We start from the raw sequence: 19,174 nt of genomic DNA on the forward strand, positions 1-19,174 counted from the left end.
GTCTTTCTATCTCTCTGGTGCTGTCTGTCTGGGAAGCACACACGCCCTATAGTAAAAACTTCTAAAAAAAAAAAAAATAGAGAAAATTTCTGGACTAGTCTGTGGAATGGTAGTTAGGGTGGCTGGATCTTTCATGGCCGATTGCCTGGTTTGAATCCTAGACCTGGTGACTTAGCAACACAGCAGGCATGTGTTTGTGCATGCCCAAAATCAAAAGAGGAAGAAATGGAGGAGAAAGTATTATGGTGTGATCATTTCCCATGGGACGTGCTTTCTTGCTTTCCCTCAGTCTCTTTCCTGGGGAGCATAAAAAACTTCTGGCAAAAATTGAAAAAAAAATTTTTTAAAGAATTATTTAATTTAATTTATCATTATCATTATTTTAAAATTTGTTACAAGGTGTGTGCACCCACCAGAGAGAGAGAGAAAGTGAGAAAGCAAGTTGCTAGGTCCAGGACTCAAACTGCAGTCAGCCATGTGGGAGTCCAGCGCTTTAACCACCATTCCACCTGCTGGCCCTCCAAAAAAATTTTTTTAAGCACATTAAAATAATCTTCGTTGATCAAGAAAAAAAGAGGCATCTTTACACTTTCACTTACCTTTTTTCATTTATCTTAAAGTATTGAAAACTTTATTTTCCTAACCACAGAAATCTTATTTTTTCTGAATTTCTGGGTTCATTGACTAAGGTTAGCCACGTTGCCTGGAAAATTTTTGAACTATCACACTGGGTGGAAATGAAGAGAATGTTACACTTAATTAAGGAGGGGTTCAGGAACCTTTAGGAATGAAATAGAAAACTAATCTTTAGGGCTGGCCCAAATGGCCTGATGGTTAAGGGAGCCAGATCCCATGTAGCTGATTGAATGGTTTGAATCCCAGCCCCAGTGGTCTGAGAGATATGCTGGTTACATGTGTGTACATGCTATAAATCCTGAAAAGGATGGATTAATGGAAGAGAAGAGATGACAATATGACTGTACCCCATTGTGTTTTCTTTCACTCCCTCTCTGTCTCTCTTTGGCAAGTGTGTATACCCTCTGACAAATTAAAAAAGAAAAAGAAAAGAAAACTAATCTTTAATTATAATCCTTTTGGTAATGAAATATTAGAGAAAAATCCTTCTAGCCAGTGGCTGCAGTTCATTTTATTCATAGTCTTTTTTGGATCTGTAATTTTGATTATTTTTTCTGAAATAACTCTAGAATTAGTGTGATTTCTCACTCTTGTAAAGATCTCTCTTGATGTTCTGCTATGTTCCCAGCTGCCCTATTTATGTATTAAATAATTGTTTAAATGTATTTTTTTTTATTTTAATTTTTTGACCAGAAAGGGGCAGAATAAGGGTGAGAGAGAGAAAGTGAGAAAGTAAGCCGTCAGGCCTGGGACTTGAACCATGATTGACCATGTGGGAGTTCAGCGTCTTTAACCATAATACCACCTGGTCCTGCCCTATTTATCTTATCTACTCTATATTTTATCACCTTTTAGCTCTTATTCATCTACATGTTATCTATTATTCATAATTTGAGTTCAGCCATCCTCCTCAAGAACTGGTATACCTATGCAGCCTTTGAGACTTACTGCCCAGTTATTAATGGTATACCTTGTTTTATTATTAATTGCTAATATTATGGAGAGCAGACATTTGATCTAGTTTTTTTATGTGTAAGAATATGTCAGCGGTCATTGGCATATCTACGTCTATTTTTTTTGTTGTTCATCTTTAAATACAATTGAGTTGTGATTGGTAGTGAAGAATATCCATTATGCAGCACCTTTAGCATATCAGAAAATATAGGAGAAACAACTAACACAATATGGTTTTGCTTTTATGTCAGAGGGTGCGTGCCCCATTGTGAGAGAAAGAGAAAGAGAAAAAGAAAGAAGAAAGAGGAAAAGGAAGAACACCCCTAATGGGGCTTGGTCATATTATAATCCTTTTTCCTCCAATTCTTCATTCTGTCAGGATCCGTGACGTATGTGCTCATGGGCACTGCCCCCATGTGTTTTTCAAGCCATAAGGGCTGAAACTTAAACACTGTTCAGCAATGTGGGATCTGGCGTTCTGTACCCAGCACCTTTCCACTGCACTGTGGGACCAGTTGAATATATAAAGCTTTTTTTAAAAAAATATTTTATTTAACTTTATTTATTTATTTATTTTAATTTGACAGAGCAAGAGAGAGAGTCTAAGAGAGGGAAAGTGAGAAAGCAAGCCCCCAGATCTGGGACTCAAATTGCAGTTGGCCATATGAGAGTCCAGTGTTCTTAACACCACACCACCTGCCAACCCCTCAATATATAAATCTTATTCCAGGCCTGTATCTTTTTTTTTTTTTCTGAGAGGTTTTTGCTACTGGGCACATGCGCTCGCCAGAAAGACAGAGAGAGACAGAGAGACAGAAAGTGAGAAATCACCCCCCAGGGGGGATGGTCACGCCGCAATCCCTTCTCCTCCATTCTCCTCTCAGGATCTTGGGTACACACGCACACACACCCAGTGTGGGTTTAAACTGCAGAGTCTGGGATTCAAACCATGGTCAACTATATGGGAGTCCAGCAACATAGCCATTATACCAACTGCTGGTCCCCAGGCCTATATCTTAATTGATAGAACTGGGATATTTCTTTAGAAATGGTTGTAATCCTACTTATGAATACTTGTAAATTAATTTTTCTTTAATTTTTTGATTATTAATATATGCTTATTCAAACAAGATACTACTATGTAGAGGTATATAGTATAATAACATCATCTTTCTACTTGTTTTTTGAAGTAGTTAACATTTATAAACTGGTGAGCATCCTTCCACACCTATTCCTTACTGTAACACTGGGACTAAGTTTGTTTTCACTGAAATAGAATCATGATACATAGTGCTTTGCAATATATTTTTTTTCATTCAAAAGACCATCATAAAATAGCTCCAGAACTTTATAGATATCGTCAATGTTCATATTCCTCTAACCTTTCTCCTTTTTTTTTTTTTTTTTTGAGAGGTTTTCACTATAGGGCGCGTGCGCTCGCCAGACAGACAGAGAGAGACAGAGAGACAGAAAGTGAGAAATCACCCCCCAGGGGGGATGGTCACACCGCAATCCCTTCTCCTCCATTCTCCTCTCGGGATCTTGGGCACGCACGCACACGTGCCCGGCGTGAGTTTTAAGCCACCGGGTCCTGGACGCGAACCACGGTCTACTACGTGGGAGTCCAGCGACATAGCCATTACACTAACTGCTGGTTCCCACCTTTCTCTTTTTTTAATGCCAAAAGTTGAATGTGCGTGCCAGAGTGAGAAAGAAAGCAGAGGGAGAAAGCATTCCTTCTTACCCCACCAGGGCCTGGTCTTGTGGCAGTCTATTTTTCTCTATTTCTCTGTCATATCAGGATCCTGGGTAGGCACTCACATGTGCCCAGCATATTTTTTAACTTGAAGGGGCTAGGATTTAAACTGCATTCAGCTATGTGGGATCTGGCTCCCTTTGCACAGTGCTTAACTGCCCTGCAAAGGGGATGGACCCCCAAACCTATTTATATATGTACACATATCCACATATTTGCATAAAACCTAAGGGTGGGTTTTGTTGGATGGATGGTGAAAGAGTTCATTTATTTTTGTTCTTTAAAAATTCTTTTTGATTTGGCTCTCTGTCATCCTCTTTCTTTATGAACCTACGTCTTCCAATGGCATGGTAATAACATTCCTCCATACTTTTACCCCTCACTGAGGATATGTGCACTTGCTTGTCAGAGAAAGATAGAAAGTACCCCTCAATGGGGCATCGCCATACCTCAGTCCCTTCTCTTCCATTTCTCCAACTTGTCAGGATTTGGATGTGCATGCATATATGTCTGGTGTACTTTTCAAGCGACTGGAGCCAACACTCAGACTACAGTTGGCCAGGTGGGAGATGGCGCCCTTAACCACTAGGCCATGTGCCAGCCTCATGTGCTTTTGATTTGACTCTGTTCTTATAAACTGGCTACATATTACTCTAATACTGTAGGTGCAGTATATCTCTGTTACTCCCTCATGATGTATATTCACTCTATTTACAATAGATTTGCCACTATAAACTACACTAAAATAAGCATTCCTGTAATAATACTTGTGTTTATTTTTATATACTATATACTTGAACTTCAGTTGGCCATGTGGGATTCCAGCACCCTTAACCACTATGCCATTGCTGGCCTCAAAATTATAAAATTTTAAAGGTAAAGGCTTATAGAAATAGTATTGATCATTTTGAACACTTTTTTTTTTTTTCCTGAACTGATGAGCTTTCTGTTTGACATTATAGATATGCGTATCCTCTTTGGGGCCTTATTAGATATTTGATATAAATTACTCTTGAAGTTCTAGGGTTGTCTTTTAGAAGATGGAGACATTCTCAAAATACTCTTGGTAATGATTATAGGAAAACATAATACTTTCTTTGCCAAAAGATGCAATTTATTTTTAAGCAGTAGAATGGATACTTCTTGAATGTAAGAATCTGAAATAATCTGGGTTAGATACATAGGCATTTAAAAAAAAAAATCATTTACCCTTCATATTACTGAATTTATTTCATAGATCTATCTACATTAATTTGATTTCTAAAACTTTTACATAATATTTATACTTAAAGAATCTAAAATTTGCATGATGTTTGATATTATTACTATTTTTTATTACAGAATGTGCTCATTTACTTTTGGCTCACAATGCTCCAGTAAAGGTGAAAAATGCTCAGGGATGGAGCCCTCTGGCGGAAGCCATCAGCTATGGAGATAGACAGATGAGTAAGTGATTGAATTACTGTTGATATTTACAGGTTGAACAACCCTGCTCTGAAAATCCCAAATCTGAAATGCTCCAAAATCCAAAACTTTTTGTGTGCTGACATGATGCCACAAGTGGAAAATTTCACGCCTGATCTCAAGATACAGGTTTTAGTCAAAGTGCTGTAATACAAAAGTATTGGCTAAAATTACCTTTAGGCTATGTGTATAAGATGTGTATGAAACATAAATGAAGTTTGTGTTTAGACTTGGGTTCTATCCCCAAGTTATCTCAGTATGTATATGCAAATGTTATAAAATCTGAAACCCTTCTGGTCCCATGCATTTTAGATAAGGGATATTCAGTCTGTATCCTAAAATATGAAGTAATGCATTTGAAATATTTGTTATTGAGTGTAACTTTTCATGTCGTGAATCTTTGCAGTTATCTTTAAACTTATATATGAGTTATTCACATTGTAGGGACTTGAACACTGAGCAATACATAGAAAAAATAGAGGAATCATATTCAAAAGTAATGTCATTATTATTCTCCTTTTGTAGCGTTCTGCCTTGCTGATATTCTTTGATTTTATTTTTTTACTCATCCAGAATGATGGACTTTTTGAGTTGAGATGTGACTGTCCTTTCTGGCCACTGCTTAATTAATTGAATCATTAATTAGAACTAAAAATAATCCATTGTTATTGTAATTATCTGCTTTAGTTGCTGAGTATAGGCTTTGGTGGAAGCAAAGAACAAGACCGTCTCTGTTTTGTTTAATCTTTAAATGAGTATTTCTAAAATATGTCAATTAATTTTTCACAATATACAGAATATTAATTTATTCCACTCTCCTTCCTCCGACCTGTATATATTTTTTAAAATTTCACTTGTTGGGGGACCAGGAGGGTGTGGTGGTTAAGGTGCTGGACACTCCCACATGGCTGACCCCGGTTTGAGTCCCAGACCTGGTGGCTTGCCTTCTCACTTTCCTTCTCTCTCTGTTTTTGTCTCTCTCTGGTCAAATGAAAAGAAATTAATGAATAAATAATTCTTTTTAAAAATTTTTTACTTGAGTACATCACAATAGTTGAAATATTTACAAAATTTAAATCTGGATAAATGGGAGTATTATTTTTCTGATAATATCTTTTTACAGTTTGAGGGTCAAAAAGAGCCATTAAATCTAATATTATAGAGAGAAATAAAAAAATCTGACAGTTTTATTAAACAAATACATCATGTTGAACACTCCTAGGATGTTACATAGATTTAGTCTTATTTTAATGTTAATTTTTGGGCTATTATGAGCACTTTCTTATAGTGTAGTTTTATATGTAATCCACATTTTACATTTTTGTGTACTTTCTGAATTGTTTGGACATCTTTAATGGGGAAGTTATATTTGGGCTTAAGTTATTATTTTAATGCTAGAAGATACACGTGTGTCTGAGGTACAGAAAGAAAGAGAGAAAGAGGGAGAGAAGCACCCGTAATAGGCCCTCATCATGCTGCAGTCCCCTCTCTCCAGTCCTGCTGCTTTTTAGGGTACCCACATAAACTCCCAGTATGTTTCCAGGCTGACCTGGGATTCTGAACCCATGGTGGACCATGTAATTTCTAATACTGCAGCCTAATACATTACTGACTGTGCCACTTAGGCTGGACCCACTAAGATTTAATATGAGATAAAATCATAATATTTTAACAACAAAATGAGTGTATTTGTATTTTGTTATATGAGTTGTCAGAAAAGTCATGATCCATTTTGCATAGAAAAACATAGAAAAAATATATTAGGACTTTTCTGACAGCTTAATACATTGATAGCTGTCCTTTCTGGACAAACATCAGGAAACCTTTGTGAGAGCAAGAAACAATACTGGTTCTATACTAATTTCAGGGAAAAGATTAAAATGTGCAGATCCAGAAGAGACTGAGAATGACTGAAAAGTTACAATACTGGTTTGAAGAAACTATCTCTGATTTTTCTATTTAGTTAGCAAAGTTGAGAGGAAACTAGATCTACTTCTTGGTTTTTGACTTACTGTGAGACTTCTATGACTTTAAACACTCTTTTATTCAGAATCAGAGATTATACACAGAGTCCTTACTATAAAATGCTTGTTTATTAAAATGTGGAGAATAAAGAATGGTTGTCCTCTTTTTAGTAGTTAATAATCTCTTGGGAAGGTCAAGAAATAAAGTTTTCATGGAAAATCAGTTATGGGATGTTCAGCAATGAATTTTAATGTAAACATTTTTTTCTGATATACTGGGATATTTTAGATATCCATTCTGAGTAGTATTTCATCATCAATCATTATGTAATTATACATCTGTAATTACTCAGCGCTTGTGTATTTTTATTGCTTCCTATCACATGAAACGTGTAACTACTAAGGGGATAATTAAACAACTCTTACAGTACATATTTAGAAATATTTATACAGATACATTTATAATGATGTTAAACATACATGTGTACTTTACCATCTTTTAAAGTACTATCATGTTAGTTTTTAGTTGCTTAGCTTGTGTGATATTAAAATTTTCTGTATTTCTTGAAAATCAAAGATAATCTATTGCACACTGTTCATGAAAAGTTTTGACCTATTTTACTTTTTTCATCTGATTTTGATATTTTTGCTAATGTTCCTGAGGTACAGAACATTCAGACACTTGCTAAACTTGTCAGAGACTAGAATCATTTCACTTTAAAATTAATAGAATTTCAAAATTATGTAGCTTTTCTGCCTTACAATGGGTATTGGGTGAATAGGTGATCAGGCCAGTATTAGCAAGAGATATGAATACAATTTAAGTCTTTTCTCAACTTATCCCTCTCTCATGCTCCCCAGCTTTCCTTTAATCTGGAGAGCTCTAGTTTCTTATGCTTATGCACAATTTTCTATACATTTATGTCATGGTATGTCCTTGGTAGCTTGGGAATTGCATTAGCCTCTGTCCTATTTTTGTGGCACATCAAGAGTAAGTATGGAGGTAAAGGAACAGCAGTTCATGCTGGTTTGCATTCTTCCCTTCTACTGGCAGCCTTCTCTAAGGTTTCAGCTTTATATTTCTTTCTAAGAGAAGCCTTCCCTCAAATCCTGGAGTAGATTAAGTTCTTCTTGTTGAGCATTTTCAAAGTGGTTCAGTCTTTTCCTTTGCTGTGTTTAGTACATTTTTTTTTCTTTTTTTAGTTGTGAAAGGATGCATGTGCTCACCAAAGAGAGACAAAAAAACAGAGAGGGAGAGAAAAAGCACTGTCCAATGGGATGTGGTCATGCTGAGACTAGCACCATGCTGTTCCATGTGGAATTCAGGTCCCTTTAACTACTAGATTGTGGGGCTATCCATACTCAATACATTTCTAGTTAATTCTTCAATGTGTGTATATATATATTTTTTTTGAGAGGTTTTTGCTATATTGCATATGTGCTTGCCAGAAAGATAGAGAGGCAGAAAGCAATTAATCACCACCCCATGGGGAATGGCCACTCTGCAATCCCTTCTCCATTTTCCTCTCAGGATCTTGTGCATGTACGCACATGTGCCCGGCAGGAGCTTAAGCCACCGGGTCCGGGACTCACACTGCAGTCGACTACATGGGAGTCCAGCAACATAGCCATCACACCAACTGCTGGCCCTATTACTCTGTATCTTAATGATACAAGTTTTGTATACGTTGTCTTATTCACTTCCTTATTGTCAGTACATTTGTTCAATGAATTAATGAATAAGTGGATGAAAACTACAAAGAATATTTGAAACTACTTACCAAGATTCAAAAATTTTCCTTAAAGTACCATATTAGGACTTTTAAACCATAACTCTCTTGAGTTTTCAAAACATTTATTTTTTTCTTTTAAGAAATTAATGACAATAGGAAATTATAGAGAAAAAAGAATAACATGATCTTACCCAAAGATAACCATTGTTAATGTTTTATTGAAATTAAGTTGTTTTTTTTCTGATACTACTGTCTTATTTAAAACTTCTTGTTTTTAGAATGAAGACCAAAATATCTTACTTGGTTTATAATGTTCACTACAATAGTGTTACCTTTTTATCTCCATCCTTGTCTTGTTCTTTCTGCTTGGCTTTCTGTGTGTTAGCTCTGTTGGCTTTTCAGTTTCTCACATTTCTCATACTTGAATGTTCTTCCCTTTCTGCCCCAGCTCCTTGTAATTCTTCAAATTTCAGTTCAAGTACAAGGAAACCTTGTTTGCCCATATACTAACTATATTAGAATTTTGGCTGCCACTTCTATTAAGTAGAAAGCTTCATTAGGGCTGGGATCGTCTTATTTGTGTTCCAAGTGTCTACCAGATGTATCGGAAACATATTAGGGATATGTGATTAACTTTGATATTGAGGAACTCAATCCTACTTGGAGGAAAGAGACCAATGATAATTCTGCGATGTTCTGAATGAGGTGTGGGTACAGATGTTCTATAAGAGTGTGTGGGAGTAGAATGTGTCTAAAGCTTGGAAATGCGAAAAAGAGCAATGCACATTTTAGGGAACCAGTGTATGTTTCTTTGTGGCTCCCTAGTGAAGATACATGCGAAATTTATGTGTAGGAGTGAAGACCAGTGTTGGCAGATGCAGTTGTAATTGTAGAGGAGCCACTCTGAAATCAGCTTTATGTGCTATTCAAGGTTTTAATCTCAATCTCCAGTCACGCAAACCTTCAAAAGACTTCAGAGCACGATTAACATTATTAGATAAACAAGACTCTTTAATTATTTGAGTCAGGGACTCAAGAGCTTTTTACAAAAAATACTTTCTGGAATAAATGAGTTAAGCTTGACTTAAGAGAGTGTCTTCTCTAAGAGACAGATGGAGAAAGAAAAACAGAATTGACAGGGCCAGCAGGTGGTGTGGTGGTTCGGGGTGGTGGACTGCCATGTGGCCAACCATGGTTCAAGTCCTGGACCTGGTGGCTTGCTTTCTCATTATCCCCCTCCTCTCTCTCTGGTCAAATTTAAATAAATAAATAAATGTTCAATAAAATAATTTTTTTAAAAAAACAAACCAGAGTTGACATAAATTGATCATATTTTGGATACATGAGTAGTATTAGAAAGATTTAGGGTACCTTCAAGGTCTCTTTGTTGGATTAATGATGATTCATTAATTAATTGATGTACAGAATATAGGAAGAAGAGGAGGAAGGGATTTAATTAATTTATTTTCGATTTGATGAGTTTGGGTTATTTGTAGTACATCTAAGTATAATCATCCAATAAAGTAGTTGGGCTAGACTGGAGCTTAGAAGGAAAAGGAAAACAAAGATACAGATTTAAATGATAGTTGGAGCAATAGGTCATACTTTTGAAAGCTATAGGTCAAATAAATTGAAAACTTAAATCGGAGAAAGAGGAAAGAGAATGGTAAATTATTTGTGGTTTATTGCAATTCTGCATTTAACTCTTTGTGTGAATACTATTTGATACTATCTAAATCCTTAAAGCTAATTTTATCTTCATTATTAATTAGTATTAGTACAATTCTTACAACATAGGATTACAAATGCTGATCCCTAAAAAGCAGAGTGGTGACTTTGTGTACCTAATTGCTTCCTGAATGCTTGTCTGTGCTTCTGTAAGGAAGTTTGAGTTGGTGCTGTTTTTAATTTTTTTTTAACTCATGATAGAGCACATGCATGTGCATGTGGTGGGGGGAAAGAGAGAGAGAGCACACATGCATGCAGAGCACCTTCCACAGGGAATGGTTACACAGTGATCCCCTTTATTCAGCCCTCCAGCCTCTCGGATCTTGGGTACCCTCACACGTGTCTGGCATGTTTTAGGCTGACCAATTAGGGATTCAGACAGTGGTCACTAGGTGGGATCTGGCATCTCTTGTGAGATGCATTATCACTGTGCATTGATGACGTGAAGTCTCGCAGAACAGGGACTCTTTTTGCACATATTACTATGCTATATATAGTTGTTGCCACTACTTTTGTTTTTAAAGATTTATTTAATTTTATTTATTCATTCTTTATTTATTTAATTTAACTAGAGCAAGGCACATACATGAGGTGGGGGAGGAGGGGAGTGAGAAAGCAAGCCACCAGGTTCAGGACTCGAACTGTCGTTGGCATGTGGGAGTGTCCAGCACCTTAACCACCATGTCACCTTCTGGTCCCAGTCACTACCTTTTTAATAATGTTTGGTCATTATATAATAATCTGTTATTTATTTATTACTTCAGTCTGTTATATTTAGTTGATGGAATTGTATTTGGTTGATGAAAAACATATGGCTCCTGCATTTATTTGGACCTCTTCTACTTAGGAATTCAATTCTTTCTTTCTTTCTTTTTTTTTGTTTGTTTTTCTGCAGAAGGTTTTTTTTTTTTTAATTATAGAATGCATGTGCTCACCAGAAAGACAGAGAGAGATAGAGAGACAGAAAGTGAGAAATCACCCCCCCAGGGGGGATGACTATGACACAGTCCCTTCTCTTCCATTCTCTTCTCTGGATCTTGGGCAAGCACGCCCACATGCCCAGTGTGAATTTAAGCCACTTGGTTCGGGACTCAAACCATGGTTGGCAATATGGAAGTCCAGCGACATAGCCATTAAGCCAACTCCTGGTCCCAGAATTTAATTCTTTCTATTCAACAGAGGTGCATTTCAATTTGAAGGTAAGGTGTATTGAATAAAGATTTAAGGCATTTGAACTTATATTGAAAAAAAATTACCATAAAAAATTGTACTACTTTTGGGGTAATAAAAGCCCTTATAGCAAAGTTAAACTATAACAAAAATGAAAGTTAGTCAAATTCATATAAATTTGAATCTCAAAAAGATTATGTAGGTCATCACTTCCCAAACTTTGGATTGCATAGGTTAGAAAAAAGATTTGTTGAAGGATTGATGTAGAGAAACTGACTTTTTCATTTTTACCTATAAGAACTTGAGAAACAGATAACTGCTTTCTTCTGTATTGACAGTTTATTTGAAAATGTATTTGAAAGGAAAGATAGGGACCAGCAGGTGGTTTGGTGGCTAAGGATCTGGATCTCACGAGACTAACTCCACATTGAGTCCTTGACTCACCAGCTTGGAATTCATTCTAGCTGCATGTACATACACAGCTAGAGTCCCAGAGAAGAATGGAGGTGAAGGGATTGCAATGTGACCATATTCCCCTGGGGGGTGATTCTCACTTTCCCTGTCTCTGTGTCTCTCTCTGGTGAGCACACAGGCCCTATGGCAAAAAATATTTTTTTAAAAGGAAAAATAGCCAAAAAAAAATCTTCTATTGAAAAAATACATTAAATTTGTAAAGAAACAGACCCATTCTAGTTCATAATTTTTCTTATTGTGGCAACTTCAATGACTGGGCACAAAACGTAGATTAGTGTTTGGAAACCACTGATCTAGGTCACAGAGCTAGTTAACGGTTTAGCTGAAACTAGGTCCTGTGTTTCCTGACTTCAGTGTTTCAGCTCTTAGTATTTAAGAGACTTTCAGTAATTTAAACATTGTTCTTTGATTTTAGGCTTTTAAAAATATATTGGGGATGTATTTAGACTTGCGGTTAAAAACTAAGAATAGATCATACTATTTATCCTGTCTCCCTTGTTTTTGTTTTTTTTCTTAATTGAGTTTGTGTGGACGAAACAGATCTAGTCCAAGCTTTCCAAAAAAATACCTTCTTTTTTTCCTTTTGATTCACCTTCTGCTTCTATATTCTGCATGAGGTTCGATGTGGTTTACTGAAAATTAGTAAAAAATAATAGTTAAAACCTCAGAAGAAATCTGTATAAATGTGTGTATGAGAAATATGTCAAAACTGGGGGAAATCAGCATGTGTTGAAGTATATTCATTTTCCCCTCAGTGCACATTTTTTTGCTGTAATTTTTTTTGCTAGACTTATTTCATTCATGTCTAATATTTTTCCTTATTTTGATAGTTGTTAGGAACTAAATGATTTTGGCTAGCCTATCTTAGATCGTCATTCTGATAGATAAAATTCTGTTTACTTAATTAAAGATGCAACAGTAAGCAACTTATATTCAGTGTTTATAACAACCCTTTCTAGTAGATTTTATGTTTATTCTTACTTGATAAATGAAAAGAAGAAACTGAAATTTAGGGAAATTAAATAACCTGTCCCAAGTTTATACAAAACTGACAAGTAGTGAAGCTGGTGTTTGAACTTGGGCAATGTGTCTAAATTCACACTCTTTTTTTTTTTTTTGGAGAGGTTTTCGCTATAGGGCGCGTGTGCTTGCCAGACAGACAGAGAGAGACAGAGAGATAGAAAGTGAGAAATCACCCCCCAGGGGAGATAGTCACGCCGCAATCCCTTCTCCTCCATTCTCCTCTCGAGATCTTGGGCACGCACGCACACGCGCCCGGCGTGAGTTTTAAGTCACCGGGTCCTGGACGTGACCCGCAGTCAACTACGTGGGAGTCCAGCGACATAGCCATTATGCTAACTGCTGATTCCCTGAATTCACTCTCTTTACAGCAGAGAAAATACTATGGAATGCTTCAAGTTCTCTTAGATTCAGAAGTTAGTTTCATATATAAAATAGGGTTGATTTTTGTAGTTTTTATACTGTGTTGGTGGTATATGAGGGTACAACAACCTCCAGTGAAAACTGAATTGTTGTGCTTGGTAACAGTGGCAGGTAATTATATTTTTTAGTAGTGTCTTGTAGGATTTTGAGATCTACTGTCTTTGAGATCTTAATTAAGATCAGTGTTACAACAGGACTGACTGAGATTGGTAGATCTTGGCAGAGTCAGGTAAATCCTGACTGACAATTAAAAACTTGGAAAAACAAGTGCAAATATGTCGCTGGTTGATTATGAAATATCTCTTCTCCTTTTTCCTTTGGGATCATACCCGTTTTACTAAATTTCTTTACTGACTTGTTCTGTATATGGATGTATGTATATTCCCTGCCTTGTATGTTTCAACTCCTTTATTCCAAGAGACCTTCAGTAATTTAAACATTGTTCTTTGATGTTTTTGCTCTTTCAAATATATTTGGGTTATAGGTATACACACACATCTAAGTATGCACACTAGTATATATATTGTTCATATGTGTAATATTCCAGTGGTGTTTCCTAATATAGTGAAAATTACTTTAAATTAACATTTTCATTTAAATTTTAGTTACAGCTCTTTTAAGGAAGCTTAAACAGCAATCCAGGGAAAGTGTTGAAGAAAAACGACCTCGATTATTAAAAGCCCTGAAAGAGGTAGGCTCTTACTTCTTTGTTGATTTTTTAGCTAAAGAATAATTGTAATTGTGGCCTTTCCCCCCCCATTTATGCAGAGGGAGAATGTATTCTCTGGAGAAAGAGAGAGAGAGAAAGTGTGGCCTTCCCCCCCTCCCCATTTATGCAGAGGGAGAGTGTATTCTCTGGAGAAAGAGAGAGAGAGAAAGCACTGCCATCGGGGATGGTCACACCATAATCCCTTCTCTTCGTCATCCTCATTTTGAGATTTGAGGCACTTGCACACACCGTGCGGTTTCACACACCGTGCAGTGTATTTCTCAAGCCACAGGGTCCAGGATTGGAACCCCCCCCTCCCCATTTATGCAGAGGGAGAGTGTATTCTCTGGAGAAAGAGAGAGAGAGAAAGCACTGCCATCGGGGATGGTCACACCATAATCCCTTCTCTTCGTCATCCTCATTTTGAGATTTGAGGCACTTGCACACACCGTGCGGTTTCACACACCGTGCAGTGTATTTCTCAAGCCACAGGGTCCAGGATTGGAACCACATACCCATGTGGGATCAAGCCTCCTTAATCACCATGGATCAGGCTGGCCCTTAACTCATTGTTAAATTAAGTAGTGATTGAAATAAAGTAATGCTGTGATCATAATGCAGTCTTAATAGAGGTATTGTTTACTTTGACTTAGGAAGATGAAGATTTATTGCTGCCAATAAATTAGATAAGAGCTTTAAGAAAGAAGGGCACATGACATAATTAATGGCAATAATTGTCCTTTATCTTTTGGACTGGAAGAATCTCTAATAGCTGAAGCCACTGCTGCCAGAAGTAGTAGTTTATTTAACAAAAAAATCTTTTTGTTCTACCTCTTACTGATAAGAGCTGGGTATGCTGGCACAGGAAGGGAGAAAAGTTTGTTTTCTGTTGTTATTCTCTTCCTCTGTATTTTTGATACCTGAAAGAACTTTGGGAGACATATGTTGATAGAACTGTCATTATTCAATAATGGCTTGTATTCTGTTAGGGGTGCTTTTTTTTTTTTTTTTGAAATCGGAAGACATATACAAAGAACGAGAATGATTTGCTAACTAATGTTTGCTATTAATATTCATATTTTTCATTGTTTGAAATAGTAAAGACTTGATGTTGCTATATTTGTAATTCTTCAATTATATTCAGAATATATGCATATTTTGAGAACATTTGATTGTAATAGTTACTTTAACATTTATACTCTTTGTCTAGCTTTTAAGTTTTGAAATCAAAAAGTTTCTACACAGCTATTTATTTATTTATTTATTTATTTATTTTGAGAGGTTTTTGCTGTAGGGAACGCACGCTCGCCCAAAAGACAGAGACAGAGAGACAGAAAGCGAGAAATCACCCCTCCAGGGGGGATGGCCATGCCACAATCCCTTCTCCTCCATTCTCCTCTCGGGATCTTGGGCACACACGCACATGCACCTGGTGTGAGTTTAAGCCACCGGGTCCAGGACTTGAACCGTGGTCGACCACATGGGAGTCCAGCGACACAGCCACTGTGCTAACTGCTGATCCCACAAAGCTCTCTTTTGATGGCTTATTTCAGATTTAGTAAACTTGTGCCACCACTTCATAGAGAAAATTTTCTATCGTACTAGGTTATTTACTAGACCATTATGAGGTTATTCAAATAATCACTTTGGTAGTCATTTTGAATAACACTCCAACATTAACTATTTAAAAAAATACCTTTTATTATTATTTTAGTAATGCTGAGAAATGGAATATTTATGGATATAAATTTAAAGGCCTATCATTTTAAGATATGTCCCTATGTGATTAAATGTTTTTGTAAAATCTATAGTGAGACATATCTTCCTTTGTGGTTAAGTATGGTAATGTGTATTATTGTAATATTTTAAGTTTTTGGTTTTTTTCAAATGCTAAAAATTAAAATTAATTTTTATTGTTGTCTGTTTTAGTCTACTTTTTTTAAAAAACATTTAATTTGCAGACTTTAATGATTTACTTTTCTTAAGTTGCCATTGGGCATATGTGCTTGCTGGAGTGAGAGAGAGGAAGAGAGAGAAAGGGAAAGTGAGAAAGCACCCCGTCAGGGTTGCGGAATGACCATACCTTAATCCATTCTCCATTCTTCTCTTGGGATTTTGAGGCACACACATAAATGAACCTGCAGTGTTTCTCAGGCTGCTGGGTTCAGTACTTGAACTATGTAGTCAGCCATGTAAGATCTAGTGGCACTAACCAGATTTTTTTTTTCCCAAAAGTATGTGCATTCCCCAGAGAAGTGACAGAGAGACAGAAAGAGAGAGATAGGGAGGAAACATCTCTAATGGGGTGTGGTCATGTAAACAGAATCCTTTCTCTTCCATTTCTCCATTCTGTCAAGATTTTGGGCATATGCACGCACCTGGTGTGGTTTTTAAGCTATCAGGGTTGGGTTTCAAACTGTGGTTGGCCTCGGCTATGTATAATCTGGCTCTCTTATCCACCAGACTACAGGGCTGGCCCAGATGGATTTTTTTGTGTGTGTGTGAGAGAGAGATTTTTGCTATAGGATGAGTATGCTCACTAGAGAGACAGAGAGAGACAGAAAGCCAAAATTCACCCCCCCGAGGAAGAATGGCCATGTTGCAGTCCCTTCTCCATCCTCCTCTGAGGATCTTGGGCACATATGCACATGGTGTTGGTGAAAGTTTTAAGCTGCCAGTTTTGGGACTTGGACTGCAGTTGACTACAGTGGAGGCCAGCGATGTAACCATTACACCATCTGCTAGTCCCCCAGTTGGATATTTTAAAAAGCAAAATATTAAGCAGATATAAGAGCTGTTAACTAACTTCTAGTAATTATTCGTATTTCATTTCTCAGCTAGGTGACTTTTATCTGGAACTTCACTGGGATTTTCAAAGCTGGGGTAAGAATATGCTGTGTTTACTATAAAATATGTACTTATGCAGAAATGCAAATGTGAAAATAATTATGTAGTAATGTTATAACAAATTTGATACTTTAGAAAAAAATTAAATATTTATCATGACATTGAATGTAATGGCTCTAAAGCCCTGTGGTAATAATTACTTCACCCACCTTAATTTAATAACTTTCTTAATTCTTTTTTTCTAAGTCTAATCATTTATTTCTTCCATGAGAAAGGAAGACAGAGAGAGAGAAAGAGAAAGAGAGATAAGCACTCCCAAAAGGGTCCCTATACCAGATCCTAGTGTCAGCCAGGCTCATGGGCGTGCAGTGCATACTTGGCATATACACGTAGACCTTGGGACGCAAACCCAAGACTTTCACATATGGCCACAGCCTTAAGGAGTGTTCTATCACTGCTGATCCACTGTGGCTGGCCCTTAAATTCTTTTATTTTTGGAGAGGTTTTTGCTATAGGGTGCATGCGCTCACGAGAAAGAGAGAGAGAGAGAGACAGAAAGCGAGAAATCACCCCCTAGGGGAGATGGCCATGCCACAATCCCTTCTCCTCCATTCTCCTCTTGGGATCTTGGACACGCACGCACGTGCACCCGGTGTGAGTTTAAGCCGCCGGGTCCGGGACTTGAACAGCGGTCGACTACATGGGAGTCCAGCGAGATAGCCATTATGTTAACTGCTGGTCCCATGGCCCTTTAATTCTTATTTTTGAGGTTGAAAACTCACATACACACACACACACACACACACTTTTTTTTTTTTTTTTAAATGAGAAAGAATGGGAGGGAAGGAGAAAGAGAGAGGTATTTTTGACAGGGCTTGCCATGTTTTCCATCTCCTAGTTAGCTAGGTCTGCACTCATGTGTAACCATGCCTAACCTGTTAAGAGAGAGTGGGACCGGAATTCACACCAGGCCTTCTGTGGAGCCTTAGCCTCTGCGTAGCAGTGCTCTCTTGCTTGTGTCACTGCAGCAGGACTAAACTTATTTTTCTTAAGGTTTTCATTTGCTTGCTTTTACCAAAATGTTTAAAAATTTTAATAATTTAATGTAAAAAATTTTTTAGAAAAGTGAAATAATTATAGGATTAATAGACTACTGAATTTGAGGAAGTTTGAAATATAGTATTAGATCCTTGAGTATGAAGAATTTGGTTAACATTGCTTTATTTTATCTTAGTGGCTTTTAACTAGACAACAAAATTTTGTCATTTGGAAAATTTTTTAAAAAATGTAATCTGTAAATATAGTCTGGATATAATGAGTGTATATGTGTTTTTAAAAGTATCTGGATTAATTTTTGTGGTATAAAGGTATTTGAATTCATTCATTAATGTTTCTCTTCAAAAATAAATAAATCAGATATTGACAAATATATGAAGTATGTTCCATTTTATATTATTTTTGGAAGTTATATACCTGTGTTTGTGTTTACATACTTATCTTATATATATTAGACCACTGAAAGTAATTGTTTCTAGTTCTACCAAATAATAAAAGTATTAAGTGCTATAGGAAAGTAATATAAATTTTACAGGTTTAGGCTTATGATGCCTAAATGAAATTTGATTTGAAACAGATTATGTTTTTACATTTGTTAAACTTTAATGAAGTTATGATATTCTCAGACTGCAGATGGATTTGCAAATGCAGCTTCAACTCATCACTTAGAAAATAGCAATTATGCACTCTACCTTATCATAACAAATATTTGGGAGATTACCAGGCTTGAAGTTTAATTAGCAGTCATATTTGTCATTTTTTTAGTCTTTCACATTTTCTGATTTCTAATGAAAAAGTAAATTTAGGCATTAATCTGAAGTCCACTAATACTTATTTCTCTCTAGCATATCAGAAGTTTGTAATTTCTTCCTGTTTTAAGAAAGTTTCTGTTCTTTTTTTTTCACAACTACTTATACCTAATTTTTCTACAGATTATATTTTTGACAAACTACATTTTTTTCATTGTCAGTTTGTACACTTATTAATTATTAATAAGTTTGTTACTTATTATTTCATAGGCATCTTACTATATTATTCATGTGGAATTACTTATTTTAACCCATGTATAGCAATTTATGGCATGGGTGATTTTTTCCTAGTATGTTTTAATCTTTAAAATATCAAATTTTAGGGGCCGGCAAGTGGCATGGTGGTTAAAGGCGCTGGACTCCCATATGGCCGACCACAGTTCAAATCTCGGACTTGGTGGTTTGCTTTCTCACTTCCTCTCTCTCTCTCT

The 19,174-nt window shown here is 36.4% G+C and overlaps 1 protein-coding gene across 4 annotated transcripts in view; it reads left to right on the forward strand.

The window, feature by feature from the left end:
* The window catches only part of ANKRD13C (ankyrin repeat domain 13C), a 96,689-nt gene that overhangs the window by 34,792 nt on the left and 42,723 nt on the right, over positions 1-19,174 (forward strand). For all 4 annotated transcript variants that reach the window (XM_027767734.1, XM_027767731.1, XM_006167135.3 and 1 more), the window contains exons 3-5: positions 4,688-4,792; positions 13,928-14,013; positions 16,869-16,914. In XM_027767734.1, coding sequence (XP_027623535.1) covers positions 4,688-4,792; positions 13,928-14,013; positions 16,869-16,914 — 237 coding nt within the window. The remainder of the gene's footprint in view (positions 1-4,687; positions 4,793-13,927; positions 14,014-16,868; positions 16,915-19,174) is intronic.

The sequence above is a fragment of the Tupaia chinensis genome, unplaced genomic scaffold (assembly GCF_000334495.1).
Source record: "Tupaia chinensis unplaced genomic scaffold, TupChi_1.0 Scaffold144529_1, whole genome shotgun sequence".
In the NCBI taxonomy this organism is placed as follows: domain Eukaryota; kingdom Metazoa; phylum Chordata; class Mammalia; order Scandentia; family Tupaiidae; genus Tupaia; species Tupaia belangeri.